The sequence below is a fragment of the Electrophorus electricus genome, chromosome 2, assembly GCF_041902795.1.
Source record: "Electrophorus electricus isolate QZ-2024a chromosome 2, ASM4190279v1, whole genome shotgun sequence".
Classification (NCBI taxonomy): domain Eukaryota; kingdom Metazoa; phylum Chordata; class Actinopteri; order Gymnotiformes; family Gymnotidae; genus Electrophorus; species Electrophorus electricus.
The window spans coordinates 18235001-18251564 of NC_137498.1; the positions used below are offsets into that span (position 1 = coordinate 18235001).

Genomic DNA, 16564 nt, shown 5'->3' on the forward strand with positions numbered 1-16564 from the left:
TAACATGAAAACTAGTGACGAGTGACACCACACATTTAGTCCCCAGTACCTTTCACGATTCTCTACAACTCCTTGTAATTTAATCACTGAATAATATCAAATCTTGCCATTATTACAGCGGATGTGTACATTTTAGGGTAGCATCAGTTTTGTGTTTGAAGGATTTCTTAATGCTAACCCGGACCCTGTGAGCGGGACCTTGCCTGGGATGTTCTAGGGTTGATTTCCTCTGTGTGGTAGCTTTGGCAGAAACAAAGTGCTATTCTGGGCCTGGGTTTGGATGCTGGCGACTAAACAGGGCTAATCCGCGAACACCAGCTGTTTGTGTAAATTCCTCTTTAGGCCGAAAAGGGAATGCAACCCCGCATGATTCTGTTTAAAGTCCAAAATCATGCGCGTGAGCCCACGGCAAACAGTCCTGCCATGCAACTAGTTTATTACTGGGGACACCTCGCTATCGGTTTTCGGTCTGGAGACTGCCCTCCTTTTAAGATCTTGGTTCCGTTCCGCTGTTTTGTTTTTTTTTCCTTTTTAACAGAGCGGAAATTTTTTTCCCCTGTGACAAGTATTTTTTTTCTGGCCTCCTCTTTTTAACACCTCGGGGTTGAGAATGGGGGAGATCTGATGATGATGGGGGGGGGGGGGGGGAGATCCCCATTTCAACTACATGAAAGCCCTGTCAGGGCCTATTTACCTCAGCGGCCCGGCACGGCACGGCCACTCCGAATAGAACCACTCTCAGGCCGCCAGAGGAGAAAGAGAGATGTGATTTTATCTCTGATATCCCTCTACCTGTGAGGACTGGTAATTGAAAGCAGGCGCTGTAGCTCAGGCTGAGGGATCTGGGGGCAAGAAACATGGCCTGCAGTGGTCATGAGTGCTTTGAGCTTATTTTCACTCATTTTTCAGCATTAGACCAATCATATAGGCTTACAGTTTTGTTTTTTGTTTTTTGATGATTCAATAGAGGCAATGAACAAGTAAATCCAATACTAAATGTGCATCTGATGACTAAACATCTGTGAATCTTGGTTTGATAATGTGACAGAGAACACTTATTAACATGCAAGGCTTTATTTGGAGGGCCAGATGGCGATTGTTGGTGTTGCTGTGGGGTGGGGGTGTCTATGAACAAAAATAAAAGACGAAACCATTACACTTGCTGGTAAGCCAGAGTGTGGGTTAGTGCCTGAGCTCCTGTATGAAAGTCAGATCCAACGTGAGCCAGGGGCTTAAGAGCTGGCCAGAGTCTTCCAGCGGGCTATCTCACTAACATGCTAAGATTAGCGCTTTCGCAAATCACCAAAGCAGGAGGGCCCTTGACCTGCTGACCCTCTGGCTTCTAGCCTGTGGTGTGTTGATCCCTGAGATGTTTACTCAGGCAAGTCACAGCAAATTAGGCCTAAAATTGAAGTCCGCACTGATGTGCTCACCAGCCTGAGAGGCGTTGGTCATCTCTCCACTCGTCCAGGTTCCCTCAGAGTGACATGCACCAACACAGCCAAGTCAGGCCAGAATGACATGGCAGCCATTGGCTAGCAAAGCTCAAAGCAAGCATAGCCATTTATGCTAACATGCCAGCCTGCCCCTAAGAGGAGTGACAGCTTAACATGACTTCTCCTAATGGTTTTATTTCTGCAGGGGGAATGGAGGCAAAGCTTGGCAAATTTTACCTGTATGCATCATTTTCATGTTGACGGAAATGTGTGCTAACATGTCAGTATTAGCATCATATGACCTGGCATGCCAGGATATTCCCTTGAGAACATGACACACAACAACTTGAGAACAAGGCAGTATAAAATGCTCCGACAGTAGAACAACACCCACCACTTAACCGTCCATTGGCTAACATGATATAGTGACTTTCCCGGTGGGCAGGAAAACTAGGACTAGCCAAGAGGCGCGGGCAGTGCAGGCGAGGATGAGCTAATGGTGACGAGGTAATGGGTGGTGAGACAGGGTGCAGTGAGCGGACAACCATCGGCCCCCGTTTACGGCATGAGGCAATTAGTAAGCTCTCAGAAGACGCAGAGGCTAAACAAAGCAAGGAAACACAAGTCGGCAGGGGCCTGACAGGCCTTCTCAGGGATCGGAGGCAAGCAGCAAAAGCCAGCAGCTGTAATCTGCCCTCCGTTGCTCGAGTCATGGACATAAAACCGTCCCCTCAGTCTAGATTCATTCATAGCCTCTGCCGTACAGCTTCACAATCCTTGTCAAGGAAGGAGACCTTTCTCTTAGCCTTGCAAATGCCTCCACACGCTGGGCCTTCTCAGACAAAGAAACACCATCTCCTGCAGGTGCTCAGGCAAGAAGAATGAAGACCCGAGTTGGGTTAAAATATAGCTTTGGGGTTTTGTTTTGTTTTTTGTTCTTTTCTCGGTTTTCTAAACATTTTTGAGCTGCGTCCAAACATGACTGGCAATCCGAGAAGGGAGAAAGGGGGCCGATGATTAAAAAAAAGGGAAGAGGATGGATGAGCCTCCCAGCTGGTGGTGCCAGTTTATGACAGATTGACTTATCGTTTCCTGTGGCCATAACAGATGATAATTATTTTTAATGTCCTGATGTGACAGTCTGGCACCTCGTCTGTTGTTTTCTTCCCTCAGATAATCTCACACTGATTGACAGATTATTCTGTTCAGGTGTCTTCCAGCAAACACTGCCTTTAGCCAACAATGCCTCCCTTTCAGTGTGCAGAAGTCGCAGAGATGAGTCTTTTATTTTCCCCTCATCAACCCTAACATGTTATCCAAGAGATGCTTCTTGCACATTACTTGGAACCAGGGTGGCTGCAATCTACAATCAATTCCGAGAGGAAATCTCTTCAGTGGGAAGATGATATCAAGTTCCCCATAACCTCCGGTTCGTCGGCTTGGCGTGGCGTGGAAGTTGGCAAATCGGTAGCTCATTCTGCACAACCAATGCTGCATGCTGTGGTAACAGCCAATCAGACAGAGTCGGTGATGGTACCGGCGTGCCAAAGATGAACCTCCAACGGCTGCGTAGAGTCAGGACACTGTTGACGCTACTGCGCTAAGGCTCTAACCTTCCCCCGTCCAAACCCACACCCTTCCATTTGAAATTCACCTCAGCACAACTGAAGAAAGAATGCCAGGCAGCTGGAACGGCATGATGATAGCGTGCTATTAAAGCGATAAAGACACAGTGGGAGCGAAGAGAAGAAAGGAAGGGAGATAGTGAGACGTGCGGCCCCGGTCCGACGAAGTGAAGGGGAAAGCTGGAGCAGGTCAAGCGTGATAAAGAACAGGGTTTATTTTCTTATTTCATGGACATCCATATTCCCTCCTCTAACATTCTCCAGCAAAAGACCTCCATCCTCTCATTGTCGCTCACTGCCGCCAAAATATGCTACGACATTTAATTGCGTTGCATTTCTTATTCTTTTTTTGAGGGTGAACCAAATAAATGAACAACAATTTTCCTTTTTTTCTGCTTTTGCCCAAAGTGACATGCATTAACTGAATTGCAAGGACACTTTCCCTTGGGCACATTGGGGTTAAGACATTATTAACCGCGACCCCTTCAGCTGCAGGCCAGTTCTTTGACCTTTGAACTTCTATCACCCAATCATGCAAGACGAAGGACTCTAAAAAAACATTTGCCTTGATTTTAGTGTTGCCAAGATACACAGGGAAATTAACATCAACCTGCAATTAAAAATGCCCCTTAAAATATCCATCACAAATTTTGACAGCACACCTAGACTTGACCTGTGTGTAATGGATTAGCAACACATGCGCTTTGACAACCTCGACCTGTGAAAAATGACAAAAGGGCTTGCACTTGAGGGGAAGAAAAAGTAAAAAGCCAAGCTCCTTATAGTCAGTCACACTGAGCAACGTTCCCTCCAGACATTTTAATCTGGCCTTTCCAGAAGGGCAGGGCCTGCCTGGCTCCAGGAAATGGCGGGTGGGAGTCACCCGAGGCCTGCGAGGAAGCCGCACAGTGGGGCAAGGATCCAGTTTCTGCCATGGCTGGCACCTCCAAGCACCTCAGAACAACGGGCCTTTGGGTACCGAGAGCAAACAGTTACATGGAGGGGAACAGGCAGAAAGGTGGGACAGTGAAAATGGCAGATTAAATGGTTAAAAGAAGGATTGTGTTCAGGCTGATTTTTCCAGAACATGGCACGTTAGCCGGCGGGAGGGAGTGGGATTAACGGGGTGATCCCCACACGCGGACAAGCATCCCATTCATGGCTTCTACCTATGCCAACGGAGAGATAAGTAGCTTTCGCTGAGAAACAAAGAGAAGATTAGCATTCTCTTACAGTGTGTGCAAGGACACATTGACAGGAAGGCCCCCCAAACCTGAAAATCCAGAGATGAAGGGAAAGAGATAGAGAGAGACAGAAATATGTATGTGAGAAAGAGAGAGAGAGAGAGAGAGAGAGAGAGAGAGAGAGAGAGTAGGCCTAAAGCAGATCAAAGTGTACAGGATCCTACATTCCAAAGGCCTACCAACAGCTTTTTAGCTCTTAATAAAAACCCTGCTGAATGAAATACATAGCAGCACAGACTGGCTAATGCTATGTAAATTAAATATGTGGCAGCTGACAAAGTCTCAATGCGGGAGTGTGCTCAAGAAGGCAGCTCCTGATACCCAGACAAGCCACGATCAATGCCCCAGCCATGGAGGACAGCATCCAAGCCATCCGTCAGTCGCCAGGGCCTATCGTCGCCAGGGCCGATCGTAAAACAATACCTTGGCTTGACGTCCGAGGATTTGCGCCATTCCCGCTGGCTCCCGTCGGTTCCCAACAGCTGCGTCTGTGCCGACCGGAGCCAGGCCCATGGACCTCGCTCCCCTTTTCTCACGTGTCGGCCGTGGGGAGATTTGATTATGGGCTAAATACAACACGACACAAATCCACCACTGCAGATGCTTTAGAACAGACTGAACATCCGGGTGGCCCTCCATGTGCCTGCCAGATGTTTGTCAGGTCAAATTATGTCATAAAAATAAAGTGCAGAAAATAAACCGCATAAACATAATGCTAGCAGCATTAAAAGGGGGACCGATAAGGGGACTTTGTGGAGCCGTGGTGCTTTGGAGGGATGAACCCATCTGTATGGGTCCTGCTGAGGTTTGGGAGCAACTGGAAATTTATGGGAAGAGCCCTTTTTTCTGAAGCTATATATGCTATTGAGTGCACTGGTGATTGTGAAATAGACAAATAAGCATTGCCTCAAGCACCTGTAATTTTCCACCCTTGGGAGAGCAGCTGATTTGTTGCATGCATATTTGCAAATGAAAAACAAAGAATGCTGTAGCATTAAATCAGTTATCCTGTATATAAATTACAGGCTCCGCTTTGCTGCAGCTGAACCCACGGGACGAGTGTAGATGCAGAGAAGAATCTCATCGGTTCCTTCCCGAACGTCTCCACTTAATTCCCTTGTCCTCATCCAAGCTTTCCGAATTAATTCCTCTGCCCGATGGACAGAATCACCCTGCCTGAGTTGCTTTTAACATTCAGGATGGAGTCCATGTGTGAGGGGGTGTATGTGTGTGTGTTTGCATTATAAGATAAAGGCTAGAAGGGAAGTAAAACTGTTGTTGATACAGCTAGAGAGAGAGAGAGGGAAGTATTAAATGAGAAAGGGAAATCAGTTATTTAGCACATAAAAAGGGAGATATGGGCAAAGCTTTAGCCCACTAAGATCCACTATGACCACAACCAATCAGCTCTATAACCAAGCAGCATCAGCAAGTTAGAGATAAAATATACACACATTCACACACACACACACACACACACACACACACACACACACACACACACATTCCACTGCCCTCTCCCTGCACGGGGTCTGGAGGCCAATCGATCAGCCACTGAATCCAATCCTCAGTTCCTGTCAGTGCTGTAGTGTAAACAAATGCTAATTCGCGCATGTATAGATAACAAAAATCAACTTGCCAGAAGAGCTGCCCCTTTTTTGTTTAGGGTGGGGACCTGAGACGACTTTAGGGCTATTTGTGGACTCCAAATTATGCTGGAATTACAACAAACAGGATTGCAGGCAAGGAAGACATTACTGCCAGGATTTATCTATTTATTTTATACTTCGATATAGAATCAGTAGGTACTAGAATGACAGTCAGTGGTTCTGGAAATAGCTGATAATATTCCTGTAATAGTAAGTGTGTGTGTGTGTGTGTGTAGTGGGGGTGTTTGTGTGTTTTTTGTTGGGGGGTTGGAGGGTGCATATGTGGTGTTTATTCTCATCTATTCAGACTCTTTGCATTTAGTGTGATTCTGGAAAACTATAACAAACAAACCCTTCTTTTTAATGATGGATCTGGCGAGCTACTCTCACAAATATACTTGCTGACCTCTGATAATGAAAAATAAATGTTTCTTTGTAAACAAAAACATCATGCTATTAAGGGTGGCACTGGCAGTTTCTCAAGAACTGCACTGAACTAAAAAATTGCAGTTACAAACAAATGCTTTCTCCTTGATGTTTTAGCTCATTCTTGCTTTTATAAACACTTCAGATTTCAGCTCATTTGGGAGAACAAAGTTAAGTTCTTTCATACTAGCTAATAAATAATAATACTTCAAAAGATACTAGTTCAATACACACTAAATATTTGTATATTCACATGCCAAAAGACAAATAATTTAAGAGTAAATTGTTTTTGTCTTCAGTTGTTATTTTTTAACTTAATAAAATCAGTGAGTCCCTTGTTTATTTAAATTTACTAAACTAAAATGCTTCTGAAAGTAAATCTCTATTCCATAAACATCAACACACTAAATAAATAATAATAAATAAATTAACTAGTCTGGGTCATTTAGGACATTTCCATCGAAGGTAGAAAATAGGAACATGTTTCTCCCTTCACGGAGAGCTTTGCTGATGGAATGCTTTAGCAGGAACATCACTGTTCCTGTATCTTATCCCTGACATACATTAAACAGAGGGAGCGAACGATGGGGCCTCTTAATCACAGAGAGGGTGGGACTGGGGCCAGTATTTTTAATAAAAAAATAATGAATAAAGTTTTTTTTGCTGAAAATTAAGACAAATATGCCCTTTCGATTAGTGAGAGAAAGACTTTGGTTCAGTTGTATACTTTGTGATTCTGCTAGACTAAACTGGACCCCACAAAAAATATCCAAGAATGTGGGTTCAGAAAAAAATGACACCCCCCAAAAAAATGTTTTTAGTTCCTGAAAAGCCTGTAGGCCATTGTCTTCTTTATGTGACAGTGGAGTAAACAGGGCCTGTTCTGGGTCCCCAATGAGAATGGACATGCGGACAGACAGCTATCAGCGGACAGATGAGGACCCTGGGGCCCTCATGAGAAGAGGTAGGCCTTTGGTGTTCCTGCAGGCGGTGCAGTGATTTCGTGCCCGTCACCAGGGTCTCTCGCTAGCTATGCGCCAGGTCAGCGAATATTAACTTCCTTCACACATGGCTACGGCCAAACGGGCCTCGGACAAAGCAGGACTGCCTGCTCCTCTCAGGAACATGTGCAGGATGCCTGACAGGGTGCCTGACAGGTCGCCAGCGGCCTGGAAGATGGATGAGCTGCTCAGCTGACCCCTGTCCTGCCTGAGGAATCACGCCCCTGGCCCCTTCCCGTCCAAAACAAAGACACCCTGCCCAGTGCCCCCTCCGTATGGAGCCCCCCCAGCAACACTAACCAATCCTGACATCTCCATCGATCCTCCACACACACACACACACACACACACACACACACACACACACGTGCATACGCACACACATGCTCACAAGCGCGCTCACACATCCTTATATGCACACAAACAATGAAACACACGCAAAAGCCTGAAATCCGTTTTTCCCCTAAAACTTGACACACTGGCTTTTACACAACCATTCGCACGCTGTCTAAACTTTTCTCACGTGCACACACACACACACACGTCAGTGAGCTTGCTCTTTTACCCTCTTTTAATGGTAACACTCTCACCTATATACACTCATGTCTTCGCACACACACATCCACCTGTCTCTTTTGTAATTGCTTGCTGTCTGTCCATCAGAGAGGCAATCAGCCAGGCCGGTGCAGACTTGTTTTGAGATGAGTGTGTGTTTGTGTGTGTGTGTGTGTGTGTGTGTGTGTGTCCATTTAAGTCTGTATCCCCACATAAGCTCTATGTGTTTTGCTTGTGCATGCCCATTTAAGCATGCATTCTGTGTGTATGCCTGCGTATGTGTGTTCACTTAAGCGTGCATGCAGTGCACACAAATGTGCACATGTGCTTAGCCCAGCTTTAACCCAGGGTGGCTTTATTGCAGCTTTAACCTGAGGCAGCCCGGTGAAAGTGATATGTGAACAGGCTGAAGGCCTTAGCTCCGGCTGAGTGGCGGGGAGGGTCCTGTTGTCAGGATGGCCGTCCTCAGGGACAACAGCAGAGTGCTGGGCTCAGCACCTCAATCTCCCGCTAAGAGCAAAATCAATAACTTATTACATAACCTCACACTTTTCTCCCTTTACACCCACAGAGACAGAGGCCAGGAAGACTAGTGGCGGGGCAAACACAGATTCAACAGAAAGGGAGAAAAAAACACTAATTTGTGCTCCTTTTTGCCTCTTGAGGTAAAGCAAAATGTATTTCTGAAAAAAAAAAAAAAAGCTTCTAAATTTGGGATCAAACTATTTAAATTCATGACAAGGTTTTCTTAGAATTCCCAAATGACCAGGTATAACTTCCAAGTGTTGTTGTCCTTGCATTCAAGTCGCGCTAGTCCACCACATTTTGAAAGTTGAAAGCAAGCTGTGCTTTCGAGGAATGATGGCTCACCATCCCTCACATGCACGCCGGCTGGTCCCATCCGGAGAGCTGAGCCGAGTCCAGACTGTCCGGACGCCAGCCACTTGGGAAGAGCAGCTCAAGTCACATGGCTCCACCAGCCCGGTCGAACCTGCCCAGGGAGGAAAAATCACCCCGGGCTGTGGAAAGACGGGCCCTCATCCATCAAACACTGAATCTGGCCCCTTCAGCCCCGCCGCATCCACCCCTCCCCCAGGAACTCCGCATCCGTTTGAATAATTGAGATCACTTAGGCGGCTTCCAGCGGACGTCTGCTTTCAGCCGCCACCTTCACACCTGATCAATCAGCCGAGTGTCAGAGGGCCAGCACCAGCAGCTTCCCCTCCACACCCCCCCGATCCCTCAAGTCCTGGTGACAGCATTTGACATGCAGAGAGGTCCGTCCGTGGGGCCGCATGCTAGCGCACCTCCACCGCCGCTACAGCTGGGGCTGTGTCCCGTGCCCTGTGCCACGTCGTAAGCAGCCTCCACCCCCCATTTGTGGGCCATCCATCAGGCTCTGACTAACTCCTGTCCAGCTCCCCTGACAGGGCTGAGATGGATGGCAGTGGTGTTTGTCGGGTGCTAGCCGCGTGATGCTAAATTGCTCGTTAGCGTGTTAGCGAATGCCATGCGCACGGGGAAATGGGGGCTGCCCTCTCTCCCCACACAAACAGTGAAGACACTGCTTCTTTTTTTCTAAACCCTTTCACTTTCTCACAAACAGAGTAGGAGCGGATGGGCTGGTAGCTCTACCCGCCCATCCTATATAGTCAAAATGCAATTAAACATGTTAAAACTAAGCAACATACATTCCAAGAATTGCTCCAAAAAAAAAAAAAAAAATCCACCACCACCCCCCCCCCCCCCCCGCCCCCCAAAAAAACGGGTAGGTCCTGAGCAAACAAAGACCGCAATGTCCGCCTATAAGGTCCTTTTCACTCTGACTGAGGAATGCAGTGTCCATTCCCTCAGCATGGACACTGGCAAACAGGACCTTGCATATGAAGGACTGCAATTTTTTCCTTTCTTTTTTTTTTTTAGCAGCAGCACACGGCTCTATGCAAATAAACCTTGGGCAGGGCCGCCAAACACTCCACATTACTCCTTTTCAACGCCACTAACACTGAGGGTCCCAGCAGGGGGACAGGCATGGACACACTGAAAGGCACCCCTGAAGACTGCCTGAAGTACCACATGAAGAGATAATGAAAGCTAGAGACAGAGAGAGACAGAGACAGAGAGAGAAAGAAAGAAAAATGAAAGACAGACAGCCACCACCACCAACACCTACACCCCCACCCACCAGCTCGGGTGATGAATGAGAAGATCACAACACACATATCAGGAGGAGGCCTACTGCACACAAAGGGCCCGTCTCAAATAGCATGACTGACAGGTCAGCTCACCTACAGCCTTCCCACAGACCAACTCCTTTACACTGTGTGTGTCAGAAAAACAAAAAAATGCAAAAGGAGAAGTAGAAAAAAAAAAATTAATTAATATATATATATATAGATAGATAGATAGATAGATAGATAGACAGACAGACAGACAGACAGACAGACAGACAGACAGACAGACAGACAGACAGACAGACAGACAGACAGATAGATAGATAGATAGATAGATAGATAGATAGATAGATAGATAGATAGATAGATATAGACAGACAGACAGACAGACAGACAGACAGACAGACAGACAGACAGACAGACAGACAGACAGACAGACAGACAGATAGATAGATAGATAGATAGATAGATAGATAGATAGATAGATAGATAGATAGATAGATATAGATATAGACAGACAGACAGACAGACAGACAGACAGACAGACAGACAGACAGACAGACAGATAGATAGATAGATAGATAGATAGATAGATAGATAGATAGATAGATAGATATTTTCCCCACACATTGCAGACATTAAAATGTAACAGTCTAAGAGAGTGTGAGAAAACCACGCTCTAGAAAGCATCAGGGCCACAGAGTCCTCCCGGGACAACTGAAGTCAGAGAAAGACGAAAGAGAGGGAGAGGGAGGGACAGAGAGCAAGGAAGAGAGAGAAACGGAGAGAGAGGGAGAGCGCTACAATACACAAGGTGTATTCTCAGCGGCCAACCAGCCCTCCATATTAAAAACACGCGCCTGTTCCTCTCAGCACCGCACTCCCGCAATACACTTCAGCACCGTTCTCCTCAATGTGTGTTCATGTGTGTGTGTGGGGGGGTAAACACCACGCGGGGCAATTTAATACCAGGAGAAGGCCTAGGGGCTGGGGCGCTGACACAGCACTTTTGCTGTTCCTTTGATTTAGATTAAATGCGCCAGCATTGCCATGGATGCTCCTGAACCAGGAGCGCAGCCAAATGCACCAAAACGATGTGACTTGTGTCATGCCATATCCCACCCTGCACAACAACCCACCTCACCTGCACTATGCTCTTTCTCACCCCAGGCCCTGGGTGCTGTTGGCTATCTTAGCTTCACAGGAAGCCCCTGGGACTATATTATTTGGGGTTATTTCTTCTTTTATCGTCTGTTTAATGCCAAGCAGCACATTAGTGAATTGAACAGGAGTTTATTGGTTTTTGCAGTTATCAAGATAAGGTAACAAAAGTCCTGGTCCTAGGGACACTTATTTTAGACAGTTTAGATATTTGACTTATGTTCTCCAGCAGTTGCCTCAAAACTGTGTTATTTGCTCTATGTAAGTAAATTACAAAAAGTTCCAGACAGCTTTTATAAAAAGGCACGACACAAAAACACCTCCCATTATTCTCTGAATGTGTGCCAAACAACCCAAATTACAAAGGAGCACCCTCAGTGCTGAACTTGCTCTCTCTAACTCTGGCTTTCAGCTCAAAAATAACCCCTCAACACAGTTCAACACTGCAGAGGAGACAGCCGTTTCTGCTTTTCATCATATAATTGCATTGTGAAGCACTCTTCATACGCTAACTTAATGACAGAGACCTGGCTGTGTGTGTACAGCGCAAAAAGCTATATGAGCCATCCGCCGATTTCCTGATGAAACATTACTGCTTGGTGCAGTCGATAAGCCAGCAAGGGGCCCAAGGTGTGTTGGCTCAATTTGCACATGAAAGGGTTCGGCGGGCGAAGCGAAGCCACTTAAGCAGACTGAGACTAAGCAGTCCCCTCTGGACCCTCGCTGATTCTCGTCTTCCGGCTGCACTCGGTGGTCGACCCTAAGTGCTTCGGTTCTGACAGCGGGCAATGTGCCCCACCCAGTCCAAAAGGGGGGGTCGTGGTGGAACTAGTGTACCTCGGGGGCCGAGTGCGATTGCGTTCCCTCAGAGGGCCCTCTCATAAACAAACTCGGTCGCCACTGTCACTGAACCTGGTCGCAGGCCTGCTGTGTGTCTGCTGTTTGTTTTCCTTCTCCATCAGGGTCATTTCAGACGGCCCAAGAACTACGGAGGAACTGGCTGGACTTTCTCCAGACCTTAATATTTTTTTTCAGTGATTGACCTGGCCCAATGCCACATAGAAGGAGTGGGGGGGGGACAGATTTGCTGAAGAGCAGAGAGCCAGACTCAAGTGCAAGTTATCACTTAATCCAAATATCAACACAACCAACACTATAAATTAAGAGCTTGTTAATCAAACAATTAACTGGATTCCCCATTATTATGCCAAGGATATCTGCTTCCAGATTTAATCCATCATTATTATTCCTGTCAAATATAAATTTCATAGCCTCTCTCTCTCAGGCTTATTTTTATTGTTTGGTCCTTTTGTATTTTTAACAAGAATTGTATTGTAACTGGAATAATTCCCAAAATTAATCAGAATTATTTCACAATAAGATCACAAATCTTATGTCTAGACAAAGACAAGCCAACAATTACAACAGTAATTTTCTTGCCAAATGGACCCCTAAATGATTTACATAATGGCATAATAATAACTTAATAATTACACTATTGTCCAGTCATCCACCCACAAGCACACATGAGGTTAATCATTGAGTGTGTAATACAACATCTTCCTAGCAGAGACATTGCCTCCATGAAACAGAACCCTGGTTACTGGGAAAGCTGTTGAGAAGATACTCACGTTCACAGGTATCACCCTTTTGATGAAATCCAGCCCTGCAGATACATTTCCCAATGGGCACCAGCCACTCGCCCTCCGCACTGCAGTGCATCTTGGGAGAGTTGTCGGCCTCCTCCTCAGCATCGGCAACGCACATGCCCTCCACCTCCACCAGCGAGGAGAACTCAGAACCCGTCACTGTGTCCGGGAACGTGGCCAGATTCTCGATGATCGACCAGCACTTCTTGTAGTAGACTTTGACGGAGACCAGGGCGATGCAGGCCCCGACATCCTGGAAGGCCAAGTAGAAGCCCCGGCGCGAGAGTGGCCCGATGATGCGTACCTCCGTGTTCAACTTCATCTTGCGCTCTCCAAGGTCGCCTTGCGTGAAGCTCTCATCCGCCGCGATCGTGTCTATTTTCACATATTGGCTCTCGCGTATATTCCTGCCCACCTCGGCGTCCGTCTCCTGGTAGTACAGGTTGAACGTCTCTTTGCACGTGCCCACCACACCAGGCAGGCTGTTGCAGTCCCGCAGGGTGAATTTCAGCTCCACAAAAATCCTCTGCGCATCACCCTTTTCTATCCAGTTAGTCCGAAGCCAGTTGTTCTGATTGGGCTCCATCACCTGGCACACTTGGTACGTGCGGATCGGTGTGAAGTTCTCATCCAGCCCACTGATCTCTTCCCACTGAAAGAGCCCATGATAAATAAGTTAGTAAACAAACAAATAAATAAATAAATAAATAGATCTTGTACATTAATAATCACAAATATTTTCCCTATTTTGGCCTTACTGATGAAATTTCAACAATGTCCATGCAGTGCGAAATACAATCTTGTGTATATGTAGATAAACACATAAAGATAAACATATTGACTTGTACCAGGTCAATAATATAAAATCAAAAAGTTTGGCTTTGATGCAAGACAGGACTATCTTAACTAACTCTTGTTACTAGAAAAAAAAAAAGATCAAGAACTGGGAGAAATACTTTAAAAATGAAAAAAAAAAAACATAACTGGTTTAAGAACTTGTTTAATATTCACTGGCTCACCTAAGCAAAGCTTGGTCAAAAATAGAAATTAAATAAATACATTGTTGAATGTGCATATTTGGAAAACAATTAATTATAAGTTTATTTTTCATTTATGTTGAAAATTAAAATAAAAAAATAATTAAAAAAAATTAAAAAACAGAATTACTAAACATGAAGCAACTAATCTGAAGAAAAGATACAGGCCTACGGACCTAGACTATGGATGGTGAACACTACTCTCAACTAGTCTCATCCCCGTAGTCATAAAACTGGGCAGGCGAAGCCTATACTATAACATGGAGAACAATCGCCTGAAGGGACCTGATGAGCCCTAAGTTTAACAAAATACAAGCTATTCTGGATAGACCTGCACTCATCGCCGTCAGAGTGGCGTCTAACGAAATAGGTTATGGTAATAAAACATGAAGGAAGCCCGCAGTTTCCACATCAACAAGAAACGGTTACACTTATGAATATAGGCTGTCCTATGGCATATGATGGAGTAGTTGAAAATTAAATCACGAATATCCCATATCGCACAATGATTTTAGAAAAAAAAAAGTTATTAAATCTTACCCCGCTCGGAGGAGACGCTATCCATTCCAATTCTGTCTGCTGCGCCTTTGAATCCAGAAGGATAACTGCCGATGAGAGATAAAGAAATGTACCGTTAAATTAACGCATTTCTTATTGCGCCGAAGCGTCGGAAAACACCAGCGGAGGTGATATGCGCGGCACTTCGGAGACTCTGACCCATTTTCAAGAGCTAGTGGCTGGTATGCTCCCCAATTAGCGTCCCTGACAGAAAGCATCGATTGTACAGAGACCATCTCTTGGCACCTGTTCCTGTGTTAAAAGCCCAAGGTTAAAAAATCGTGTTTGACTGAGTGTGTAACGTGTGTTGTTTGGGATCCTAGTTTTAGTGAGTCGCATTGAAGAAGCTCTAGTGCGACCACCGCCGGCACTAGGCGACTCTGTCGGATACACGCACGCAAAAGTAGATCTGAGCAAATGGCCTGCAGTCTTGATTTTTTATTTTTTATTTTTTGCCTTTACTGTATTCTTACTAAAAATTAAAAGTTAAACGGCCATCTGGATTACTTTATGAAAGGTTATTTCATATTTGAAATTGGCACCTGTATTCGAGTGTGTAAATTATGCTACATAATGCACTGGCAGTCGCCTGGGAATATCTCTCTGTGGACAGAAGCCAGGTTACAGACAAGCAACTGGGACTGACCTCTGTATTGCGTGTTAGACTGTTCACTGAATATGTAATTAAAATACACAGGATAAAGTGAGCGCAGTATGCCCGCCTACCAGGGTCGGAGTCGAAATCGGACGCTCATTTCGTACGATTGTGAACGAAGAGCTCTTTAATAAAATTATGGTGCATACTTTATTTATTTAACGCGTTTTTGGATACATAATATCTACATTCATCCTGTGCGATGAACAACGTTACAAAAAACAACGCGGTGCAGATATGGAATGAACAGAGCGCCAGTTCTGAAGCCCTTTATTCGCGCCACGACAACTTGAGGGGGAAAAAAAATACTTAAAGTCGATTAATGTGCGATTGCGGGGGATTTTGTCCACGAAAATCCCTCAATGGCCCCGTTTCACTGAAGGTCATCTTCGCCATAAGTGGAAAAAAAAATACATCGACGTAGCCTTATGCCATGCATTTGTCAGAGCAGTATTCTGTTGCAGTATTTATGCTGTGCGGCGCTTGCTGGATTGTATCAAGCTAATCTTTCGAAGTTTGATACACATTTTTCGTATATTTGCACTGGGCTGTCTAGACGTCACAGACCGCCCTCGGTAGACTGACAACCAACATTATCTAAACAATTTAGCGTCAACCAGGAACAAGCCGGTTATCATGTCGTTTAGTTGTCTTGTGCGACAGTAACACATTCTAGGAAGAGAGAGCCGGTATTAGCAGTCAAGTCTGATTATGGAAAGAAATAACTAAATAATTAAACGCATCCATGAGAAGCAGACAAATTTAGCATGTTGCAACTTGAAATATACTTGGGAGTCGAAGCTTATTCGTATTGTTCTCGTATATGAGACAGGACCTGACAAGAGTGCAGTGGTGTATTGCCACACGCTCTGCGCTGAAAGGAGCTACTCCGCGATGCAATATTGTATCCAGCTCGGTATCACCTGAGACCGCATGGAAATCGCGTCGTGTATATCCCTGTAATTTCTCGTCGACGCTGTGACTTTACGCTTTTGTTATGCTCATTATTTCTATATACAGCGCATTCCGCTTTCAGGATGCGACGATCGCAGGACTCTGTAGGAAACTTTATCACTTACCTTCTCTTGTGTTCTGTGCTATTCCAGTGTTCGCATAAAAACATAAACGAAGGCAAAATATAGTCCACAAACAGGGAACCGAGGTGCAAACCATGATGCAGCTGGAAGTTAGCGAAAGTGTGCGCTTATCCACCGCAGCGTTCCCTTCCCATTGACGACGCTCCAGTACCAGCTCTGAGTGAATAAAATAGCCGTCTCTCACTCAAATAGCATCGGCAGCTGCGGGGCGGGGACAGGACCATACACCGTGCCACTCAACTAGACTGACACTGACCAAGCCCACCTCAGGCGCGCGAAAACGACTCCGTACGGTGC

At 45.6% G+C, this 16564-nt stretch overlaps 1 protein-coding gene across 15 annotated transcripts in view; it reads right to left on the bottom strand.

The window, feature by feature from the left end:
• Nucleotides 1-16450, bottom strand: part of epha7 (eph receptor A7) — a 68336-nt gene extending 51886 nt beyond the window's left edge. For 6 of the 15 annotated variants that reach the window (XR_014116521.1, XR_014116519.1, XM_027014093.3 and 3 more), the window contains exons 1-3: nt 16250-16448; nt 14498-14562; nt 12903-13572 (exon numbers count right to left, since the gene is read on the bottom strand). Coding sequence is in view for 13 of the 15 variants with exons in the window: in XM_027014093.3 (XP_026869894.1) it covers nt 12903-13572; nt 14498-14562; nt 16250-16343 (829 nt within the window). In the remaining 2 variants the exon portion in view is untranslated. Of the gene's footprint in view, nt 1-12902; nt 13573-14497; nt 14563-16249 lie in introns of all 15 variants that reach the window. The other 9 variants (XM_081695535.1, XM_027014087.3, XM_081695534.1 and 6 more) reach the window with 4 other exon arrangements.
• Between the last annotated feature and the right edge of the window lie 114 nt (nt 16451-16564).